The sequence below is a fragment of the Notothenia rossii genome, assembly GCF_949606895.1.
Source record: "Notothenia rossii genome assembly, chromosome: 10".
Taxonomy (NCBI): Eukaryota; Metazoa; Chordata; class Actinopteri; order Perciformes; family Nototheniidae; genus Notothenia; species Notothenia rossii.
Genome location: NC_136908.1, coordinates 38,424,387 through 38,445,102, shown reverse-complemented (window position 1 = coordinate 38,445,102; position 20,716 = coordinate 38,424,387). Strand labels below are relative to the sequence as shown.

The window sequence follows — 20,716 nt, the reverse complement described above, 5'->3', positions numbered from 1 at the left end:
CTTACCTCTGAACAAATCCAGGAATGAGCTCGGGCGGGAGGGACTTGGGTTTTATACCAAGTGACGCTTTTTACGTCACGAACAACGTTTTCCTTTGTGTTAGCACTGAAACAAAATGGTGGATAACCGTCCTTCACTGAGCTACCATGGGCACAATGGCGTATCACACGTGATGGATACTAATATTGTGATTACTTCCACAGATTCACCTTCAAAGTGTTGCATATTTGTATAATTTCGTAGATACTTAAAACCCTCAACGTATTTTGTTGATTAAGCTGGATTTCGGTTATCATATTGTATATATATTTAGTTCATTATATTTCTTCAAAATGGCGACTGTCTGTCTGTCTGTCGATGCTTGATACTCACATGCGTCACTCATAATGTTAATAATATAGTACAATTAAAAAGGACAGAATGTGGATTTACACACATCCACATACTTATTAATAATATACGTAGGAATCATACCATTTTAATATGACATTTTACACAAAATACTACAAAATAGCTGACCTTTCACCTACAACCCAGAACTGTGACAGAAAAAAATGGCTGCCTCCTTAACAAGCATCGCGAAGATTCTGTGCCGTCTTTCGCCTTCAATTTTACAACAATTACGGCAGTATCAGGTATTTTAATCTACTGTACAGATGATATACAGATCATCCGATTCATGTACATATGTCTACGCTGTTTGTAATAAGGTTTACATATGGTAAAGGTTTGTCGCGCAGTGAGCTAACGTGCCATGTAAATTGAATCCAATGTAGCGCTACTGTGTTTGATAAGATTTTCTCAACAATACCCTCTCTGTAAAACCAAAGACATGTTGCACATTGCCAAATAGCATTTATTGCATTGAAAACAAGAGTAGTATTACTGTCAAAGCAGCTTAATGTCAGGCAAGATAGCCATGTGTAGGTCGTGTTTACAGGTTATTTAATATGCATTTAGCTAGGGTGTCCGAAAGGACAGCCGAATTTGTCCAATTGTTTTTTATACCATGTGTTTATGTTTGGTTTGGTTTGCACTCTTATGCACTGCCAACACTTTCCTTTTGAATCAGAATCGACGTTATTGCCCGGTACGTTTACAAGGAATTTGCTTTGGTGTTTGTTGGTGCAAACATAAACAACATAAGGAAATAAGTTGTAAGAGGAGGTCAAAAACATATCTGTTATGCAAAGAAAAATATTACGAAAACACTAACATTTTAGAAATGAATAAATTATTTACACAAAACATAAATATACAAAATATACTAAAAAAAACGTATGCCAATATGATATATATTAGATAGATAGATAGATACTTTATTTATCCCAAGTTGGGGAAATTATTGTGTCACAGCAGCAAATGGACAGTCAATCTACAAAATTAACAATATTACTTAAAAATACAATAAAACAAAGATTAATATGAACAATTTAAAATGTAAAAAACAATATAAACATATCCTCAGTAACAAAATAATATTCAGGAGTATCTAAACAATATACTGATTAAAATAGATTACTCCCAAATATACCAATCTACAGAACATATAAACATACTGCACTTTGTATTCTGTGTATTCGCTGTGTATTTTGTAAATTGTGTCATTTCTAGTTTTTTTTTCATGCATTATTTTTATGTAGGCTTCTTGATTGATATTAAGCTATCTTTGGCTCTTTACTTGCCGTAACAAATGTACATTTCGCATCTGTTGAACGAATAAAGGTATTCTGATTCTATATGCGTAAAAAAAAAAATGGGAAGAGTAGCTTGACATTTTAATTTTAAATATATCCTGTGAGGTAGTGCAAGTAGGCTGCAATATGCAAGTACATTATGTGAACATTGTTCATGCTTATAGAGAGGGAGAACCTGAACACACTATGAAGCAGTGAGTTCTGGATAGGGTCTCTAAATGGATTATGGTTGTCTTGACTTAAATACATTGGCAGTCAGTGGCTTCATGCATCCATAACCATTTAGATGAAGCTCTTAGGGTTTTTGTTGTTGTGATGATGACGATGCTCAGCTGCTTTTCTCTTGCTTTCAGTCATGTCTGCAGAGGCTTCCTGTCAGATCATACGGGGCCCTCTCTCCATTTGCACCCCCCAGTCGCTTTTACTGCCAGGCAGCATCGCTCCAGAATAATGCTGCTGCTCAGGCTGAGACCCTGTACCGCTACAAGGACAGACCCTGGGACTATCTGGAGTGTGAAGGTACTTAAAAGCAGTCTGTCACATCCTTTTTATTCATTGTTTATTATTATCTTAGTTTTTATTTAGTACAGTCCAGAGACACAAACAAGGACACAACAACAGTAAAGGGGATATGATATTCCCATCTCACCACAAATAAATTAATCAGAATCAGTTTTACTACCTTTATTCATTTTTGTGTTTTTGTTTTTGATCTAATGAGTGTTTTTACTGTTCTTTTATTATTACCTATCACAGCTCTCCACTTTCAATATAGTATTTGTCTTTTTTTGAAAAGCAAATTCCTTGTATGTGTAATAACACATACAAGGAATTAGCTTTTCAAAAAAAGAAATAGAATAAAGAAAAGACAGAAGAAACCAGTCCATAGGATCGCTTCAACTTTAAATAAGTATTTTACCCAGAAGAATAATTGTATTTATTATCTCTGGACTATATTCATCCGGAAACCCAAATCAAATATTGAAAGGTCCAATCCAAATGATCCAGAGTCCCAAAATGTATCAAAATCAACCCAGTGAGAGTCCAAATATGGCCACTTTCCGGTTACAACTGACTTGTTTGATCCTGACAATGCCAGAAATGGATTCAGCATTCTCGATAACCCCCAAAACCCCTCCAAAACTGTCAGAATTGGCCAAGATATTTTTTTAACTATTGTCTGAGCAGTTGCTATGTGCTGGGGACCCCTACTATACATTTCTAACATAAAACTTTGGGGTACTCAACATTTCCGGGTTCACAACAGGACTCTATGAGCTGGCAAACAGACTATTACCTGTACTTGCTGTTACAATATTATTTTCCCCATGACAGAGTACATTGAGAGGTATGGAACCAATCCAGTGTGGGCCGACTACAGGAGGAACCACAAAGGGGGAATCCCACCACAGAAGACACGCAAGACCTGCATTGTAATATGATAATCCGTCTTTCATTAGGTCTGAGCATCACATGTGTAAATCACCCTAACACTGCTTCTGTTTGTGTAGAGAGGAGACAAGGTATCTGGAAACCCGTGTCCGGTGTGTCGGGATTCAAACATCGTGGTCCACCATCAGGTGGGTTAGCATCTCCTTACAGCACCATAAACAAAGATACACTGGGTTCTATTATACATCCCTCACCACACCTGAACTACATGCTGTTTGCATGGAAATGTAATTGTTGAAATATTGAACACTCTTTAGATACAAAAGGTAACACAAAGTGCTAAATACATATCAATAAATGTACTATGTATAACAACCTTATTATACCTTATGACTTTATTCTAATCTCATGCCTCTGGCTGCATTGTTCTCTCAAATAAACTGGCACATTTCCCTTCAAAATGAATAAAGGAAATAAGCAAGAAAGTGAAACATTTTACATCTTGGTTTGTGCTTCTGTCAAGTTTGTTCAGTATTTTTAAAGAAATAAACTAGTACTGCAACCAGTGATTGTTAATGTTATTGAACAACCTTCTCAATATTTTCTTGACTATTTTAGAAAATTCAGAAAAATCCAAAAGCTGATAGTCAAAACATAAATAGATAATAAATGCAGCGTATATAATGTACATTTGGTGGATACTTTGTGGTGTTGAGATCCCAGGGAGATTGATATTACAATTAATGAGCTTTATTTTGTTGTCCTCTCTTACAGAATGTGAAGCTGCTGCAGCAGTTCATCAGTCCCCAGACGGGGATGCTGTACGATCCCACTCGCACTGGTGAGTCCACAGTGAGTGTGTGTTGCTGCTGAATCCTGTCTATTCTTCCAGACTGCTCATGTTGTGTTTGTGGACTGTCTGCAGGTGTGTGTATGAAACAGCAGAAGAAGCTAAATGAGGCAGTCGGCACGGCGAGAGATCACGGTACGTACCACAAGACCCCTTTCTAAATACGTCCTATTCTTTTTTTTTCTTCAAGTGTTCCCTTCACTGTATTGTGTTTTTAAAGGTTTCTGTGCATGTGAATGGTCTGCAAAGGCTAAAATCTCAAAGTTCTCTCCCAGATACTTGTTTGTCTGTAAATAACCTCTAAAAGGTGACATAGTAAATCATTGAAGGTTGTTGTCCAATCTTGTGCTTCTGTAAGTTTCTTCAGTATTTAAAAACTAATGATTAACAATAATGCAACCAGCGATTGTTAGTTATTATTGTTCAATTTTCTTGATAACTGCCAAAGAATTATGAAAAGTTGATTTTTCATATTATTTTGATTTGCCCATCTAGGGCTGCATCATTTGGAAAAAATACCTAATGGTAAAGGGGGAAAAGAGTATCTTCACCAAAAAAGGATTTTTCATCAAGTCTGTTGAAAAAAGATTGTATGCTCGGCTCCACAATACTTAATTTAGATATTTTGCCATTGCCAAATATCGTGCTTTCTGCGGCTGGATATTTGACTAGTCTTTATTGCAATTTGAATGACTTTTGCTGTCCTGGGGCCATCCATGTTGAGATGGAAAGTATGCTTTGTAATTCAGATTTAGCAGGATTTTCAGTGTTTGTTTTTAAGCCAATATAGATATTGTAATTAAAGGTCTCTCCTGAAACCCGGGAGTCCTCACACATTCAGAGAGGAGAAACCTGTTGGAGCACGCACTCATGAATGTCTTCCAGCTGGTTAGGCGACTTAAGATACAGCTTTGTGTTGAAGGGTTTCAAAACTTAGATTTTTTTGTAAATAACAGAAGCCGGCACTCAAACACTGCTCTCTCTTTCAGGCCTACTGCCCTTTCAGATTCCATATGTGGAGTTTTCTGGAGAGGACTACTCCAACTCCCATGATGCCGTGGGGTGCACACCACCTCCCCCGTCCCTAACCTCTGGAGACACCTGGTATAAATGGTACAGTGAAATAACACCTGATGAGCAGGAAGTGGCCAAAGTGAAGAAGACATACAAGGCATATTTGAAGTGACTGTTGAGTGGGTGTTCGTCTGTTGGACCATGTACACCAAAATAAAAATTGCATCATGAAAAATGTTTTTATTTTATTGTTTTCCTTTAGTACATCTTGACCTCCCTTGATATTTATAGAAATGTACACTCCACCACCATGCCTTAAAGATGTGACAGTCCAGTATAAAGGGGATAGATAGGTTTTATTATGCGTGCCGCTCTGAGGACATGCTCCACATGAAGTGTATTGAGGATGTGACGAGGGTCTCATGGGTTGACCTTGTTGACCATGGTCTCTCCCAGAGACTCCAGCACCTCCCTCTTGTAGTCGTCAAAGTCTCCATCGATCTGGACGACGGAGCGGTCCTCCACCACCCACATGGTGCACTGAGTCTCTGTGATGAGCCGGGCGTCGTGGCTCACGATGATCACTGCTGCAGGGGGGGGGGGGAAATCTGTTAGTACTGAAGGAAAGACGGTGTTTTAAAGATCTTGAGCATTTTAATTCAGTCTGTTCGCATTGTCAAGCTTTTAAACAACTTCAATTGAGGACATACGATCAGAACCCAGTCTCCTTTAGTTCAGCTCTGCAGCTGCTGACTGAATGTCTTTGGTTTGGAGTCAACTTTCACTCTTTCGGTTATTTATACTTTTCAAACAAAACATTGCCTTGCTGTTCCAAATTCAACCACACACTGTAAAACACCAGGGTTGCGGTCGAATAGTCCATTTAGCTTAGGAACCTTCCTAACCGAGTGAAATGACCTGGAAGTCCCTCAGTGGCAGCCATGATAAGTGCCGTTCGACTTCTCTAGAATGATAGGAAAGGAGGTTTCAAACTTCCTTTATAACCTCCTTTAGCCTAGGAACCACTGGACCTCCCTAACCGAAAGGAGAGGAGAAAATGCTGCCCCACAAGGCCTTGCAGCCGCAGCATTTGACGTCACACAAACGATTATGACGGAGAAATTATATCAAGAAAGTTACGGTGCTTATAAAGCATTTTAAAACGTATGTGGTAAGTTGCCAAAGTGCTTTGTTTTGAACGTTCATCAGTATTATAATCAAAAAGAGAAATATGAACGTTAGTTTTTACTGAAATGATCAAATAAAGTCAACATTTCACTGAGCTGTGTGGGGTTTGTTCAACTTTTAAAAGATGTTTGAATGGTGATATACACAGTGATAGGTGTTAAAGACTAACGTTTATAATAAATACATTTGTATTGATTTTAAGATATTTTCATACAATCATACGTATTGGGATCATTTGTATTAATGTGGACTGGAGTGAGAGGGTGATGAGCATAAGTTTCACTTTTTTATTTCAATTCCAACTTTGGTCATGAAGAATATGTTTCTCTGTAGTTCATAAAGCATCAGAGCACGGTGCAGTCTCTAGATGAGTCCGTCGTTCTTATTATACATCCATGTTGTAGTCCGCTGTATAGAAAACTGTAGTTTCCATAGTTTCCCCATAGCAGCAAACTCACACAATGACGTCCGCTGGCGCATCATAAACACGTCGGATAGTGAAAGTGCATTCGGATTCTCTAAAGTACCGCAGTCTCTTCTCCTAAGTCCTTTTGAATTCTCCTATCCACTATCCTTAACCCCGTGACGTTTCACTCAGAGGTCAAGGAGTAGGAGATAGGGTTAGAACTTAGGAGCTGATTTTTTAAACTATCTGAACTCAACAGGAACCAACCAGTGCCCAGTATGACAAACCCAGGATGTTATTGTGTTACCTGGCTTAATAAACATTAAACAGTGCTACAACGCTGGTTATAAACTCAGTAAATTAACCCACGATTTCTCAGCCTCGCTGAGAGCGGTTCACATGAAAGAGGCGGGGTTTACAGAATATGACCAATCCTAGCCCTGACAGCATAATAATTCACAAATTAAGAGTAAACTTTCATATTAGACAAGTTAGGAGAAGTTACATGTCCATGAGCTAATCACATAATCCTGGATAAAAGCAAGAAAGAACAGAGGAAGGGAAGCTGGGGGAAAAAGGTGATTAGGACTAAGATATTAAAGTTAAAATCATAACTTTCAAATGTAATAATAGTCAGATCCATCTCTAGATGGTCAGCCAGTCCAATTATTAAAACAATTCACAGTCTGCAATTTACTGCCAGCTGTCCATCCTGCATTTGGCGGTATCAAATGGTTTGCTTTGAGCCTGGAATATGATTTAATTGCCTTAAACTTCTTATTTGTGTAATATTATTCAACAACCCGTGCACTGAGCTTTGATTGGTCAGCAGGACATGAGAGCTGTTATCTGGAATATAACTGGAGCAGGTTAGGTGTGCAGCATAAATTAGGATGGTAATCTCCCGAAAAGAAGTGAACCGCCATCGTAGGACTAAAACCTGCGTTAACCTGAAGTTCCCTCAATCACCTTAAACCCTCCTCAGTACAGACCACTGCTGCCTGCTGGGCCTTAAGGTAGAGGGCTCTGGACCTACATCCAGATAACTACTATTTCTATCTTGTACATGCCACACCATTTAATACCGTATTTTTTCTGTTTTGTTTATCTCTTTTTGTATTTCTTTGTCTTTTTTTTGTTGTGTTTTCTTAAATTCTCTGTCAAAGCGTCTTTGAGTTTCATGAAAAGCGCTATAAAAGTCCCATTTATTATTATTATTATTATTAACTGGTTTCTCCACTAATAACCAGTATGGTCACACACGTCTTACAGAACACATGCTTCTCACCTCCTTTATATTCATTGATGGCCTCCGATAAGGCATCGATGGACTCAATATCTAAGTTGTTGGTAGGTTCATCCTATAAGAGAAATTAGGTCAGTCAGTTGTAGAATTCATCCAGGTATTCTGTGGGTTCAGCGTGGATATAAGTCTCACAGGCACGTACAAGGATGAGGACATCAGGCTGCCGACAGGACAGCTCAGCAAATACTACTCTGGCCTTCTGACCTCCTGCGGAGACACACCCAGACACAATGTTTACAGAAGATATTTACATCCTGTCAGCTGACATGTTGTCTGACGGTCCATGTTCATACCGGACAATTTGGAGATCTGGATGGTGTGGGCGTGGCTCTCCAGGCCGAAGCGTCCCAGGCACTTCCTGCCGTCCTGGTAGGGGAGGTTGAAGTTTCTCATAAGGTACTCTGTGGCCGTCTCCTCCATGTTCAGCTGATCAGCGTACTGCTGGTTGAAGAAGCCCACTTTCTGCAGGACACCAGAGACCCCGGTTACAACTCTTCATCAACTGTTCAATAGGACATAAACTAGGTTCCAGAAAAACACTTTTAATGAATTCTGTTTTTCCATAGCGTTGCTTTTATTTATTTTAAATATCTTGTTTTCTGAAATTGCTGTGTAGTCTGACATAAGAAATGGTTCAAGAAAGAAAAATATATAAATTGATTTATATTATTTAATGGGCAACCATTTATTTTCTTGCTGTTTTTGTTTATAGTAAATGTATTAATTAGTGTAATTATTTAAGTTAAAGGTCATGCTTTTCCGGTTATTACCCGTCCCCTTGTGTGTTATGAAGGTTTTTATGCATGTAAACGGTCTGCAGAGTCACTAACCCTCAAAGTACACCCTGTAGCGAGTAAAACTCTAACAGTCTATGCTGCCCCAAAACGCCTCGTTGGAGATGTATCTTTTTCCATTGTTTTCTTCCTGGGTACAGTGACCGTGGACCAATCCGCGGACTTCCTCACACACACACACTCAATCTTTTGTCAGCTGCAGCTCCGCCGATTTCTCCTCCTTGAGACGGCGGGCCGCGGTGAGGCTGTGAGTCTCCCAGCCAGGCTGCGGGTGTGTGTGTGTGTTCGGGCTGGGTTTCGCTGTGTCTCGCAGACGGCTTCTGGGCTCACAGGGGAGGGGGGGTCAGGAGCTCCAACAAGGCGTGTAGGACAGAGAGTGAATACACATGCTATACAGAGATGCTGTATGAGAAACCAATGTGAGTTTGGAACATTGAACAATGTAAATCTATTCTAGTAGACCTCAACAATGGAATTATGATCAGTAGAAATTAAAGTAATTCTTTATGCTTTTATTTTTAAGGTAGTTTTGGGCGGTGGTGGGATTGGCACACCAGAATGAACAGATATCAGAGTTAGCACGAAGAGAGCCACAGGAAGGCGAGGTTAATACGCCATTATATATATTATTATATTGGATCAATCGGAAATAAATGCTAAAAGAATATTCTTGCCTGGACTTCTCATTTCTCCTGCGTAGGATCTGCTTACTGGTGCCCCAGCGGCAGTATAATTTTGAGTTATGTTTAATTTCATTATGATTCGTCACTGAACACTTCAATTTACGGCAAGTATTAAGCATCCTTGATTTTTTTTTAAGTGTACATACAATTGGGAACAGAGCCTGTGTTATCCATTACTGCTTCAGTTTGCAGGCTGCAAATATGAGAGACTTTGTTTGCCTTTCGGAATATTGTAATCTTTTGCAAGTTCATGATATTTCCACATTTTGTTCAGCAGGGTGATCTCCACTTAATAACACCACTTTTATAATTGTAGCGTAAACGAACAGCAAATTACTAACGTGAGGCTATAAAAGAACCACTACGGTTGCATGGCTGCGCATCACCACCGCTAAGCTAAAGGCGGCTAATGTTTATTTCATTCAAAAATGGAGAGATCAATTTCCCCTGGGATGGATAGAGAATTACGATGCAAAAACATTATGAAAAACAATGCTAGAACAGTAAATATTTCTGTTCACTTTCTGTCAGAGTATTAAGTCTGCAAAATGAGAGAGGGTCAGAGCAGAGACATATGATCCTTTACATGCAACCCATTACTCCCCACAGGCTGGGGAGTAATGGGTTGCATGTAAAGGATCATGTGATAAGGATACATTCTAACTGAATTTCCTTACTGTTGGGGAATCATTTGCCCTGCATGTCCTCCTTCGCCTCTGACACAGCTGACCAACATTGAGCAGCCGTTATCTCCCTTAAGGAGGGGCTGCCCTAGCATATTGTTGTGGTTGCCAGTTTGTGACCGGGCAACTCTCTGTCAGAGATAGGTATTGTTGTGGGAAACCAGGAGCACATCCTTCTCGGGGTGTAGCTGACCCCGAGCCATAAGAGGCAACAATTGTTATTCAGTGTCCTCAGCTGTTTAGGCTATCTATTGAAGAATGTTGATTATTACACTCTGAACTAGTTCAAATCTGGAGCTACAGGACGGTTCATCTCTACCGTGTGGACAACTCGTGGCCCGTGACTTGTCTTGTAAATTCTCCGGCCGAGGCTCCAAATAAACCTTCAGTGTTTGCCATCAAACATCAAAGCTCCAGCTCTCCTCGTGTCTCTCTGAGTCCTGACTCCCATTGCTTCAGAAGTTTCCCCCACACTTACAGTTACATTAAAAAAAAGGCGTAACCGGATCACTGTTACATTGTTAAAAATGGGGATTACTAGCAGAATTACAATATTACAATACCTTTTAAGATAAAATAAAAAGGTCAATATTATAGGTAGATGTACGGCCTGCGCTTTCTTTTTGGTTTTCATTTAGGCTACTTTCATTCTCTTTATTAAACATTCTTTCTTTACCAACAATAGGTGAACAGCTGCTTTATAAAACAAAAATATTGTGTTCATGTGTTAAACTAAAACAGCATTTGTAAACTAAACTATTTTGCAGGCCTAGCAAAGAAACATTTCTGATCCTAAATATCTTGGTTTCTTCTTTTCTAAGGTCACATAGTTATATCGTTTTACATCATACACTAAAGTAAAACCCTTGATTTCTCTTACTTTGCGTGGAATTTTGATATCGAGGTAATCCTAAATTACCGCAAATGAATTAGGTTGGATTACTTTTATATTGTGATAGATGTATCTATCACAATATAAAAGCCACATCGAGAGGGACGCTTATTGTCTATTAATATTAACGGAACATATTTAAATTTACCCTCCCAACCCTGATGAGCAGATGGCCAACAGTTTACAGAGTCAGAGATCAACAGGAAGTTACTCACCAAGCGATGGTTCTTCCTCATCTCTCCTTTGGTCTGAAACACAGATCATCCGTTAGCTCCGGAGCACAGATATCTCAGTAATATTCAAATGTCAGCGTCTCTACACTTACAGGCTGCAGCTTCCCAGTGAGCAGCAGCAGTAGGGTACTCTTCCCCACACCATTGGGTCCCACTATACAGACTGATGGGAGCAGAAGAAAGGGAAGTGAAGTATCAGCAGCCTGAACGTACCACAGCAAGAGGAGACTGGAAGATTAACTTGTCTATGATGGTGAAGATCTTGCTTCTCTGCCATAATCTCCACATTAAGAAAATACTTACCTACTTCCATGTTTAATTATGTTAAAATGCAAACTGAACTTTTTTTATTTGTATTGTAGACGTCCTTCACATGTTTTGGTGTTCTTAACCCTTAAATTGGCAATCACATTTAAATATTTACTTGATTACTATTTGCTACATTATTACACCAATATTACACCCATAATATACTGTTATTATACTATATTACGCCCACATTACACCGCTATTACACCCATGTTAAACTGTTTCACCTATATTACATGTTATTAGAACCATATTTCACCCAAGTAACACAAACATGACACCCTTATTACACTGTTATTACACACATTTCACTCAAATCACTGTATCCCCAAGGATCCAGAAAGCATTTAAAGGTTAACCATTAAATAAAGCAGGAAACTTACTCCTGGACTCCATGTCGATTCCAAAGTCCACATTTTTGAAGAGAGGCTTATTTTCATAGCCGAAGTCAACACCTGTAAAGAGGAAAGAGCATGGAGTCAGAATGTTGAACCACTTTCTGAATCTAAAGGAAGAGGCTGAAGAAGTTTCAAAATGATTGTTAATATACAGCCAAGGTTTGAGATGATGAATGTATACATGCAAAGAGAATAAAGATGAACAGAGACTGTGCTCTCACTTTTCATGTCAACACACAAAGCAAATAAAAGATTTGAGAAAGGCCTTTAAAAACAGTGCAGCTTAAACAAAATCTATTTGACTAAATTGGTTTCTGTGTCTTTGCCGTGGACAGACATATTTCTCGGGGCCGTGTTCTGACGGCTCAACCTACGGCACTCAGCTGACACTGTGGAGACTGAATAAGCAACGCCGCATCAGATACAATTTGGAGTTGGAAAACATGTTCCCCAGGGAGGTGATCAGAAGTTTACAAGAAAACCTGACCACACGGGATACTGCAGCATGCAGTTCAGATCGTCACACTGTGAATCATTTGAAAGCTACAGCCGATCGCCCTTATTCAGAGTTCTAATTCTTCATAACAACAAATTGCTTTAAGATTTTTCCGTCATTATTTATTAGAAATGTTCAATAGGGTCACTGCGACGCCTGGTTGTGAGCATCGAGTTCGAGTTCTTACAGTGAAGTCCCAGGATGGGTGGAGAGAGGGGCGGGGGGTTGGGGAAAGTGAACTTGACGGTGTACTCTTTGGGCCTCTTCAGCAGCTCCGTGGCGTCCTGGCTCTCCTCCTCCTGAGGGCCCTTCTTCTTGCCCTTCTGCTGCTTCCTGGTCAACGCCTCCTTTGTTTGTTTCTCCTGAGAGGAGTCACAAGACAGAACAGAAGGGTTAATCATTGCGGCCAACTGAGGATGGCAAAGTGTGACGCCATATCCTATAACTCCAGAGTTTTATGCTGTAAGTTTGCCAAAGTCGTAAAGCTTATAGTGTAGTTTCCAGCACTGTGAACCCGGAAATGTTGAGTACCCCAAAGTTGTATGTTTGTAATGTATAGTAGGGTCCCCAGCACATAGAAATTGCCGGATGCTAACCTGCATATGTTTGGCAATTTGCACAATTCCAATTCAAAACATCCATAGTCCCATAAATCTTCAAAATCGACCCATAATGTATTAAAATCATCCCACAGAGAGTAAAAATGTGGCCACTTTCTGGTAAAAACTCACATTTTTGAAACTGAAACTGTCAGAAATGGACTCTGCATCCTCATAATCACCAAAACCACTCTTTATTTTTGAACTATTGTCCACATATGCTATAATGGCAATTAATGCTAATTTACTCAACTTGTGCTAATGGTCTAAATTGCCCAACATATGGAAGTTAACATCCGGCAGTTTCTATGTGCTGGGGACAATACTATACATTTCTAACATAAAACTTTGGAGTACTCAACATTTCTGGGTTCACAATAGGACTCTATGAGCTGGCAAACGGACTAATGTGACAATTTAGAGTGGGGGATTGTTGAAGGAACAGAGCTTTTGTCCAGTCGGCATAAGATTGTTTTTCTCTGTAAATCATGCCGTTTGGCTTCCATGTTTAGAAAGCTGCACTCTGGGGGAACAGTGATACTCACAGCTTGTTTCGTGGACTTGCCCCCAGCCTTCAGGTCTTTGAGCTTCTTCTCCTGCTTGTCATACTGTTTCTGCATCTCTTTCTGCTTCTGCACATACATCTTCTTGAAGGTCACTGAAAAAGGAATATAAAATAGTTGCAAAATAAATAATAGTAACTAGAAGAACCCCTTACGTTTTAAAAGGGGAATCGCATAAGTAAAGAGTGATGTTATCTTAAACACAATATCCAGTGCCCTCCAGAATTATTGGCACCCCTTTAGTAAAAATTAGCAAAACAAGATGCAAAATATTTCTTTATTTGTGTCATGATAAGAATGTAATGTTTCTTTCAATTATGTTGCCTCAATTAAAGGTTAGATTTGTGTTAATATTTTTGAATGAAATATTGTGAGGAAAAACAATAAAGACATTTTTGGCATCTAAATAGATCTAAAAATAATACTTACAGTAGTTCCCTCTGTAGTAGAAGAGCTTCTGGTAGTCTAAGTGGATGATATCCGTACACACCTCGTCAAGGAAACTCTGGTCGTGGGAAACTATGAGGAGGGTCTTCTTCCAGCCTTGAAGGTAGCTGTGGAAGAGAGACGATCATTTGAATAAAGCATTTAAAATATATAGTATTTTGAATTTCTAATAAATGTATAAAAGTTGAAGCGGCCATATGATCCAATGATGCACACATCATGTATACAGCTTTTTATTTCAAATGATCGCCCAAGCTGGGCTTGTGTTATTCTGAGCTGCAGTGATGGAACAGGAGCTCTCTTTACTGTCCTGTCAGGAGATATACAAAACATGTCATTCTCTTTATTACTTATCACTTTAAGGTCAATTCAGTCATTTTATCCATGCATGTATTCTGTAGGAACAAAAACTTAGTTTACCAGTTATCTTATTAGTCGGTGGTCAGGCTGTTTGTTTGGTTGCTATCGGTTACCACGGTGGGCCTCAAACCAACCAAAAATGCAGGAGCCATGAAGGCTAGTTAGCAACAACAGCAGTCTACACAGTTCCAAGCAAGATGGATCTTATTCAAATGTATATAAATTATATTATTGTAGTACAATGTGAACATTTTTACATAAACTATTTTGATTTTAATTTATTTAATCTTTTAGACCTTTATTATATTATTGAATGCTTATGTCAACATAAATATCTTGTATTTATTCATAATTGTATTTATTTATCCATCCATCCATACTAAATCTTAGTGTTTGTATAAATATATATTTTTTATATTTTATTTTTGTAATTCTCAACTGGAGCATGTTACCCAAAAGTCTATATTATAATAAATAAAGTATTCTGATTCTGACACACTCATCTTTACACTGACTGAAGCCAAGGAGCACCCAACGCTTGTATAATATCCCCTTTCAGAACCAGATATACATAACTAAATATCCTCAGTGAGGGGTGGGCACTTCCTGGCCCACACTGGGAGGCCATAGAGAGCAATGTGATTAGCTGCAGACCAACAACATGATTCCTTCTGATTTAAAACAACCAATATTAACCACTAAGGTTTGATGGAGATTAAAAGTGGCTCTTTACTTGTTGAGCCAGATGACAGCGTTCAGGTCCAGGTGGTTGGTGGGCTCGTCCAGCATCAGTAGTGTGGGCTCCATGAACAGGGCTCTATGGGAACACATGTGAACAGTGAGTGAAACAGAACTTCTGATCACTTCCATCCATGACTTTAGTGAGGCTGTACCTGGCCAGGGAGACTCTCATCCTCCAGCCTCCGGAGAACCTCTTGGTGGGTCGGTTCTGCATCTCGGTGGTGAAGGACAGACCGGCCAGGATTCTGCGGGCCTTGGGCTCCGCTGCTGCAGCTCCGATGGCCCTCATCTCTTCATAGACCTGCAGAGGAGAGCAGAGAAACCAGAGGGTTGCAGTCATAAGAGTTTTTTGTCCCCAGGAAGATTTCTAACTGAGGGTATGAGCGGGAAGTACCTCAGTGTCAGCCATGATTAGCTCTGTTCTTGTTAAGAAAATACTGAATGTACTCTTCTAATATCAGAGTAGCACATGATAACAAAGGCCCTATGTAGCTGTGTACGTAACAGGATGTATGATTACCTAGAAGAGCGTCAGGACACCCTGTTTTAGGCATATGATAGCTATGTGCAGTGGCGTATCTATCGACGGTGCAGCCCCAATGGCATTGACCGGTTCACGCAGTCTTCAAAGTAACCAAGCAACCTAAATTAATGTGTAATTTGTCTGTACAATGGCCTTGCTCCCTTTCATGTCATGTGATACCTTGCGTGACGAGCGAACCGTTTAATCAACCTGTACTGTAGCTAGCAGCAGCAGCAAGTTCGGTAGCATTATAAACATTTTTAATAGCTTGCATTTATAATGTACAGCAAACCAAAGCACAAGAGCAGCGCTCAAAAGAGAAAGGACAAGAGAGAACGTAGGAGATGTAAGGAGATGTAACAGCTAGGCTCAAAACCCAGAGGGCACCGAGCCTTCGCAGCAGCTGGCCCTAGGCTCTGGAACACTCTGCCCCTCCATGTGAGGTCGACACTAAAGACACACTTCTTCTCTCTGGCCTTCTAGTCAGAGTGGAGTATGACACCTGACTATTCCCTTTGTTTTTGTTTTTTATATTTCTATTTGTAGTAATGTGTTTTTATTACATGTACAGCACTTTGGCTCGACCAAAAATCGCTTTTAAATGTGCTATATAAATAAAACTTGATTTGATAAACTGACAAAGTTAGACAGTTTCTTTTGTCATACATCGTCCTCGAAATCGAGCGCTAATGTTAGCAATGTTGATCCGGAGCCGGAGGCTAACGATAGCTCACCTGCCTTACCACATTCATCATTGCCATCTCGCTCCACAAGTGAAGCTGTATCCGTGGCCGTGCAACCTTCTTCTCCAGCCAGCCAGGAGGAGGAGATGCTGGATTTGGCTGTGCGCGGCGGAGATCCAACAGTTCCCCCAAGGGCCCCAACCGCTAGGGGACTCTATGGCGCTATTGAGACCCCCGGCGCCAAGATAAAAGCTATATTATAGCAACATGTCCATGTAGGCCTTCCGGCCCATTCCCCAGAGACAAACATCAAGGAAACAGGTGTAATCCTCTTCTTAGTTCGCTGTGCCGTTGTCAGGCTGTGGTGGTCTGAGGCCAGGGCAGGCAGTTGTTGATAGCCTACATGTGGCGTCTCTGAGTGGTTGTGTATGTCCGTGCGTGTGTGAGCGCTTATGTTTGGGGCGATGGGAGCCAAAACAATATTTGCACCGGGGCCAATCACAACCTTGTTACGCCACTGGCTATGTGACAACGATTAACATGATGATTCAGCCTCTATGGAGATAGGCATATGACTGTCATGTTTATTGCTTACGCAGGCCTTAGCTAATCTGAACTAAACATTGAATACTGCTTTGATCCGGTATTCTGCATCTTGTGACTGCAACACTCTCTTGTATATAAACATGTCAAGGACACTATTCAGGGAACTATTTGTCCCATGCAGCTTTGTATGTGATGACTACTTCCATTCTTGCAAGAATAATAAATACATGTATCCTGATATTGAAGACCAAGCCGGTGACGAGTGATATTTTTCTAACAGTTCTTTAGATGATAGGAAAGGAGCTTAAATGCTTCCTTTATCTCCTTAAGCGTAGGATACACTGGGGAGATAATACGGTCGCACAATTCTTTGCGACCGCAACATCTTAAGTGAGGCACCGTTCACGTTAACAACCGACTGAGACCATAAAACGCAAATGAAAGTTATGGTGGATATTAAGCATTTTCCACCCAATGCAATATCAGCCAAAGTACTTTTAGGTTTTAAACGTTCAATAAGATGTTAGATGAACGTTATGCTAATTACTGTACAATGATTAAATAAATGTGTTTTATAAGTTGGGTTCATATGCTATTGTTTTTTATACACTGTGTTTAAATGATGCACAGTAGTTTCATACAATCATTCTAATTGGGATTCATGTTATTCATTACAAGTGGACAGGAGGGTTATACATCTTTCCACGTTTATAAGGCCTGCATGAAACAACACCATAAGAACGCACAAGGCGAAGGATCTAGGTGAGTTTTTGCACCTTGTCCAGCCTGTCAGCCACGCTGTCCTCTCCCTTCTCCAGCAGAGCCTGCAGCTGCCTCTCCTCCTCCATGAGCTTCAGGCGCTTGGTGTCCGCCTTCAGCACCGCCTGCACCGCCGGCGTGTCGTCAGCTACCACCTCTATATACACACACACACACACACACACACACACACACACACACACACACACACACACACACACACACACACACACACACACACACACACACACACACACACACACACACACACACACACACACACACACACACACACACACACACACACACACACACACACACACACACACACACACACACACACACACACACACACACACACACACACACACACACACACACACAGAGTCAGTGGGAGACTACAACATGGACAGAGGGGAGAGGAATGATGGAGGTCACTCACCCTGTTCACACAGCAGCACGTCGATGTTGGGGGGAATACTGAGGGCTCTGTTGGCGATGTGTTTCAGTAATGTGGTCTTTCCTTTGCTGAAACACGAGACGGGTGAACACAGATTCAGTGCAGGGAACATCAGAAATATTACATGCTTTGGTAACAACAGCACGAGACAACCTGCAGTGGGTTCTCTACACTTACGATTTTATTTTTCTGTAAAAAAAAAAGAACAGAGAGTGAACTGGTACTTTGAGAGCCTAATGGGCAATGCTGAGATGCCCTTTAGCAAGGCACCAATCCCCCATATTGCTCCTCGGTAGCTGTGTAAGAGCTGCCCATAACTCCTTGTACTAGGATGGGTTAAGGGCACGGTATATATTTCTCTGTTGTGTTCATGTGTGTGACAATTAAAGAGGAAATCATTCTAATCCTCCTTTTTTCATTTACTGTATAGGGCAGGGGTCTCCAACACGTCGATCACAAGCCCTCAATAAGTAACTCGCCAAGCAAATCCAAAATGTAAAAATACAACAAAAAAAAGGAAATATAATTAAAAGAATCTACCCATATGCATAAACGACACCTCAATCATAGCGAACTCTATCTACTTACTACAACTCTATATCTATCTAACACCCCTCCTCCCCCCACAATGAATATCGACCAATCACGTTCTTGCTGACCTCCTTCTCCCCTCTCTCTCCAAGTGAGGTTCTTACCCTCATTACCTCTGCCCGTCCTACTACCTGTCCTCTGGACCCTATCCCCTCAAACCTCCTTCAGACTATCGCTCCTGATATTCTAGCGTTTCTCACCCAGTTCGTTAACACTTCTCTAACTTCTGGTCACTTTCCAAACAGTCTCAAGGAGGCAGGAGTAAACCCTCTCCTAAAGAAACCCACTCTCAACCCATCTGATGTTATAAACTACAGGCCTGTCTCTCTCCTACCGTTCCTGTCTAAAACACTTGAACGTGCTGTCTTTAAACAACTCGCCTGTTATCTCCATCAGAACAACCTTCTTGATCCGCACCAGTCTGGTTTCCACGCAGGTCACTCAACAGAAACTGCTCTCCTTGCTGTCTCTGAGGAACTGCACACGGCTAAAGCAGCCTCCCTCTCCTCTGTCATCATCCTTCTGGACCTGTCTGCTGCATTCGACATGGTGAACCATCAGATCCTCCTTCGCACTCTCCAAGAACTTGGAGTTTCAGGCACTACACTTTCCCTCCTCACCTCATACCTCAAAGACCGCACCTACAGGGTTACTTGGAGAGGGTCCGAGTCCGACCCTTGTCAATTAACTACAGGGGTCCCTCAGGGCTCTGTACTTGGTCCCCTCCTCTTCTCCTTGTACACAAACTCGCTCGGATCTGTCATTAGCCCGCATGGTTTTTCATACCACTGCTACGCTGACGACACCCAACTAATTCTGTCCTTTCCCCGCTCAGAGACCCAGGTCGTCGCACGCATCTCTGCTTGCCTAGCAGACATCTCTCAGTGGATGTCTGCTCACCACCTCAAGCTCAACCTTGACAAGACTGAACTGCTTTTCCTTCCGGGAAAAGATTGTCCCACTCTTGACCTAACAATCAACATCGGCAACTCTGTTGTTTCCCCGACTCAGACTGCAAGGAATCTGGGTGTGATCCAAGATAACAAACTGTCCTTCACTGCAAACATTGCTGCTACAACCCGCTGCTGCAGATACACTCTTTACAACATCAGGAGGATACGTCCCCAGCTGACCCAGAAATCAGCGCAGGTTCTGGTCCAGGCTCTCGTCATCTCACGCCTAGACTACTGCAACTCCCTCCTGGCTGGTCTGCCTGCATGTGCCATCCGACCTCTGCAGCTCATCCAGAATGCAGCGGCTCATCTGGTCTTCAACCTTCCAAAATTCTCCCACACCACGCCGCTCCTCCGCTCCCTTCACTGGCTTCCAGTAACTGCTAGAATCCACTTCAAGACACTGGTACTTGCGTACCATGCTGCGAATGGATCTGGCCCTTCCTACATCCAGGACATGGTTAAACCGTCAACCCCAGCACGTGCACTCCGCTCTGCATCAGCCAAACAGCTCGCTGCACCCGCACTGCGAGGGGGACCCAAGTTCCCATCAGCAAAAACTCGTGGGTTTGCTATCCTGGCTCCAAAATGGTGGAATGAGCTCCCCATTGAAATCAGGACAGCAGAAAGCTTACACATCTTCCGGCGCAGACTGAAAACTCATCTCTTGCGACTCCACTTCGAGCGATCGAATTACTAACAAAGCACTTATATACTAATAAAGGGCTGGCTTATCTTAAGCCAGTTGAGTAGCACTTGAAATGTTTGGCTCTATGAAATCTGATGTACTTATATGATTCTGTTTTCTTCAAGGTTGTATCTTCCTGGTCGAATGCACTTATTGTAAGTCGCTTTGGATAAAAGCGTCAGCTAAATGCAATGTAATGTAATGTAATGCTTGATTTGCGGGACCAGCGTTGCAGTCGGGAAGAAAAGCAATGTGGAGCGGCATCTCACCGCACACTTCATAAAAAGGAGTGTGACCGTGATTTTCCTTCTGGCAGAATCTACCCAACACATCAGCCCCATTGAACAGCCTAGTCGTGCAGCCTATACAGCACATGAGGGGCAAAGCTTTACTCTGTGTGTGTTGCAACTTGCATGTATATCGCACTTGACGCACTGGAGACATGTCCCCCCCCCCTTTTCG

General features: G+C 41.2%; 2 protein-coding genes across 3 annotated transcripts in view; one reads left to right on the top strand and one right to left on the bottom strand.

Annotated features, from left to right (window-relative positions):
• Positions 1 to 88: 88 nt before the first annotated feature.
• On the top strand, positions 89 to 5,192 carry mrps18b (mitochondrial ribosomal protein S18B). 2 transcript variants are annotated; one of them, XM_079653140.1, is made up of 7 exons: positions 89 to 187; positions 2,051 to 2,216; positions 3,033 to 3,130; positions 3,209 to 3,277; positions 3,864 to 3,930; positions 4,015 to 4,074; positions 4,929 to 5,192. In XM_079653140.1, exons 1-7 carry the CDS (start codon positions 116 to 118, stop codon positions 5,123 to 5,125), a joined length of 729 nt encoding a protein of 242 aa, XP_079509266.1. In that variant the 5' UTR covers positions 89 to 115; the 3' UTR covers positions 5,126 to 5,192. The 2 variants fall into 2 exon arrangements, with proteins under 2 accessions (XP_079509266.1, XP_079509265.1); XM_079653139.1 differs by lacking the exon at positions 89 to 187 and adding an exon at positions 450 to 635.
• The window catches only part of abcf1 (ATP-binding cassette, sub-family F (GCN20), member 1), a 55,737-nt gene continuing 40,194 nt past the window's right edge, over positions 5,174 to 20,716 (bottom strand). The window contains exons 12-25 of the mRNA XM_079653135.1: positions 18,005 to 18,090; positions 17,580 to 17,719; positions 15,204 to 15,352; positions 15,044 to 15,127; positions 13,933 to 14,057; positions 13,486 to 13,598; positions 12,529 to 12,703; positions 11,831 to 11,902; positions 11,231 to 11,301; positions 11,121 to 11,153; positions 8,147 to 8,315; positions 7,996 to 8,060; positions 7,836 to 7,908; positions 5,174 to 5,540 (exon numbers count right to left, since the gene is read on the bottom strand). Coding sequence (XP_079509261.1) covers positions 5,374 to 5,540; positions 7,836 to 7,908; positions 7,996 to 8,060; positions 8,147 to 8,315; positions 11,121 to 11,153; positions 11,231 to 11,301; positions 11,831 to 11,902; positions 12,529 to 12,703; positions 13,486 to 13,598; positions 13,933 to 14,057; positions 15,044 to 15,127; positions 15,204 to 15,352; positions 17,580 to 17,719; positions 18,005 to 18,090 — 1,522 coding nt within the window. The 3' untranslated portion in view covers positions 5,174 to 5,373. The remainder of the gene's footprint in view (positions 5,541 to 7,835; positions 7,909 to 7,995; positions 8,061 to 8,146; positions 8,316 to 11,120; positions 11,154 to 11,230; positions 11,302 to 11,830; positions 11,903 to 12,528; positions 12,704 to 13,485; positions 13,599 to 13,932; positions 14,058 to 15,043; positions 15,128 to 15,203; positions 15,353 to 17,579; positions 17,720 to 18,004; positions 18,091 to 20,716) is intronic.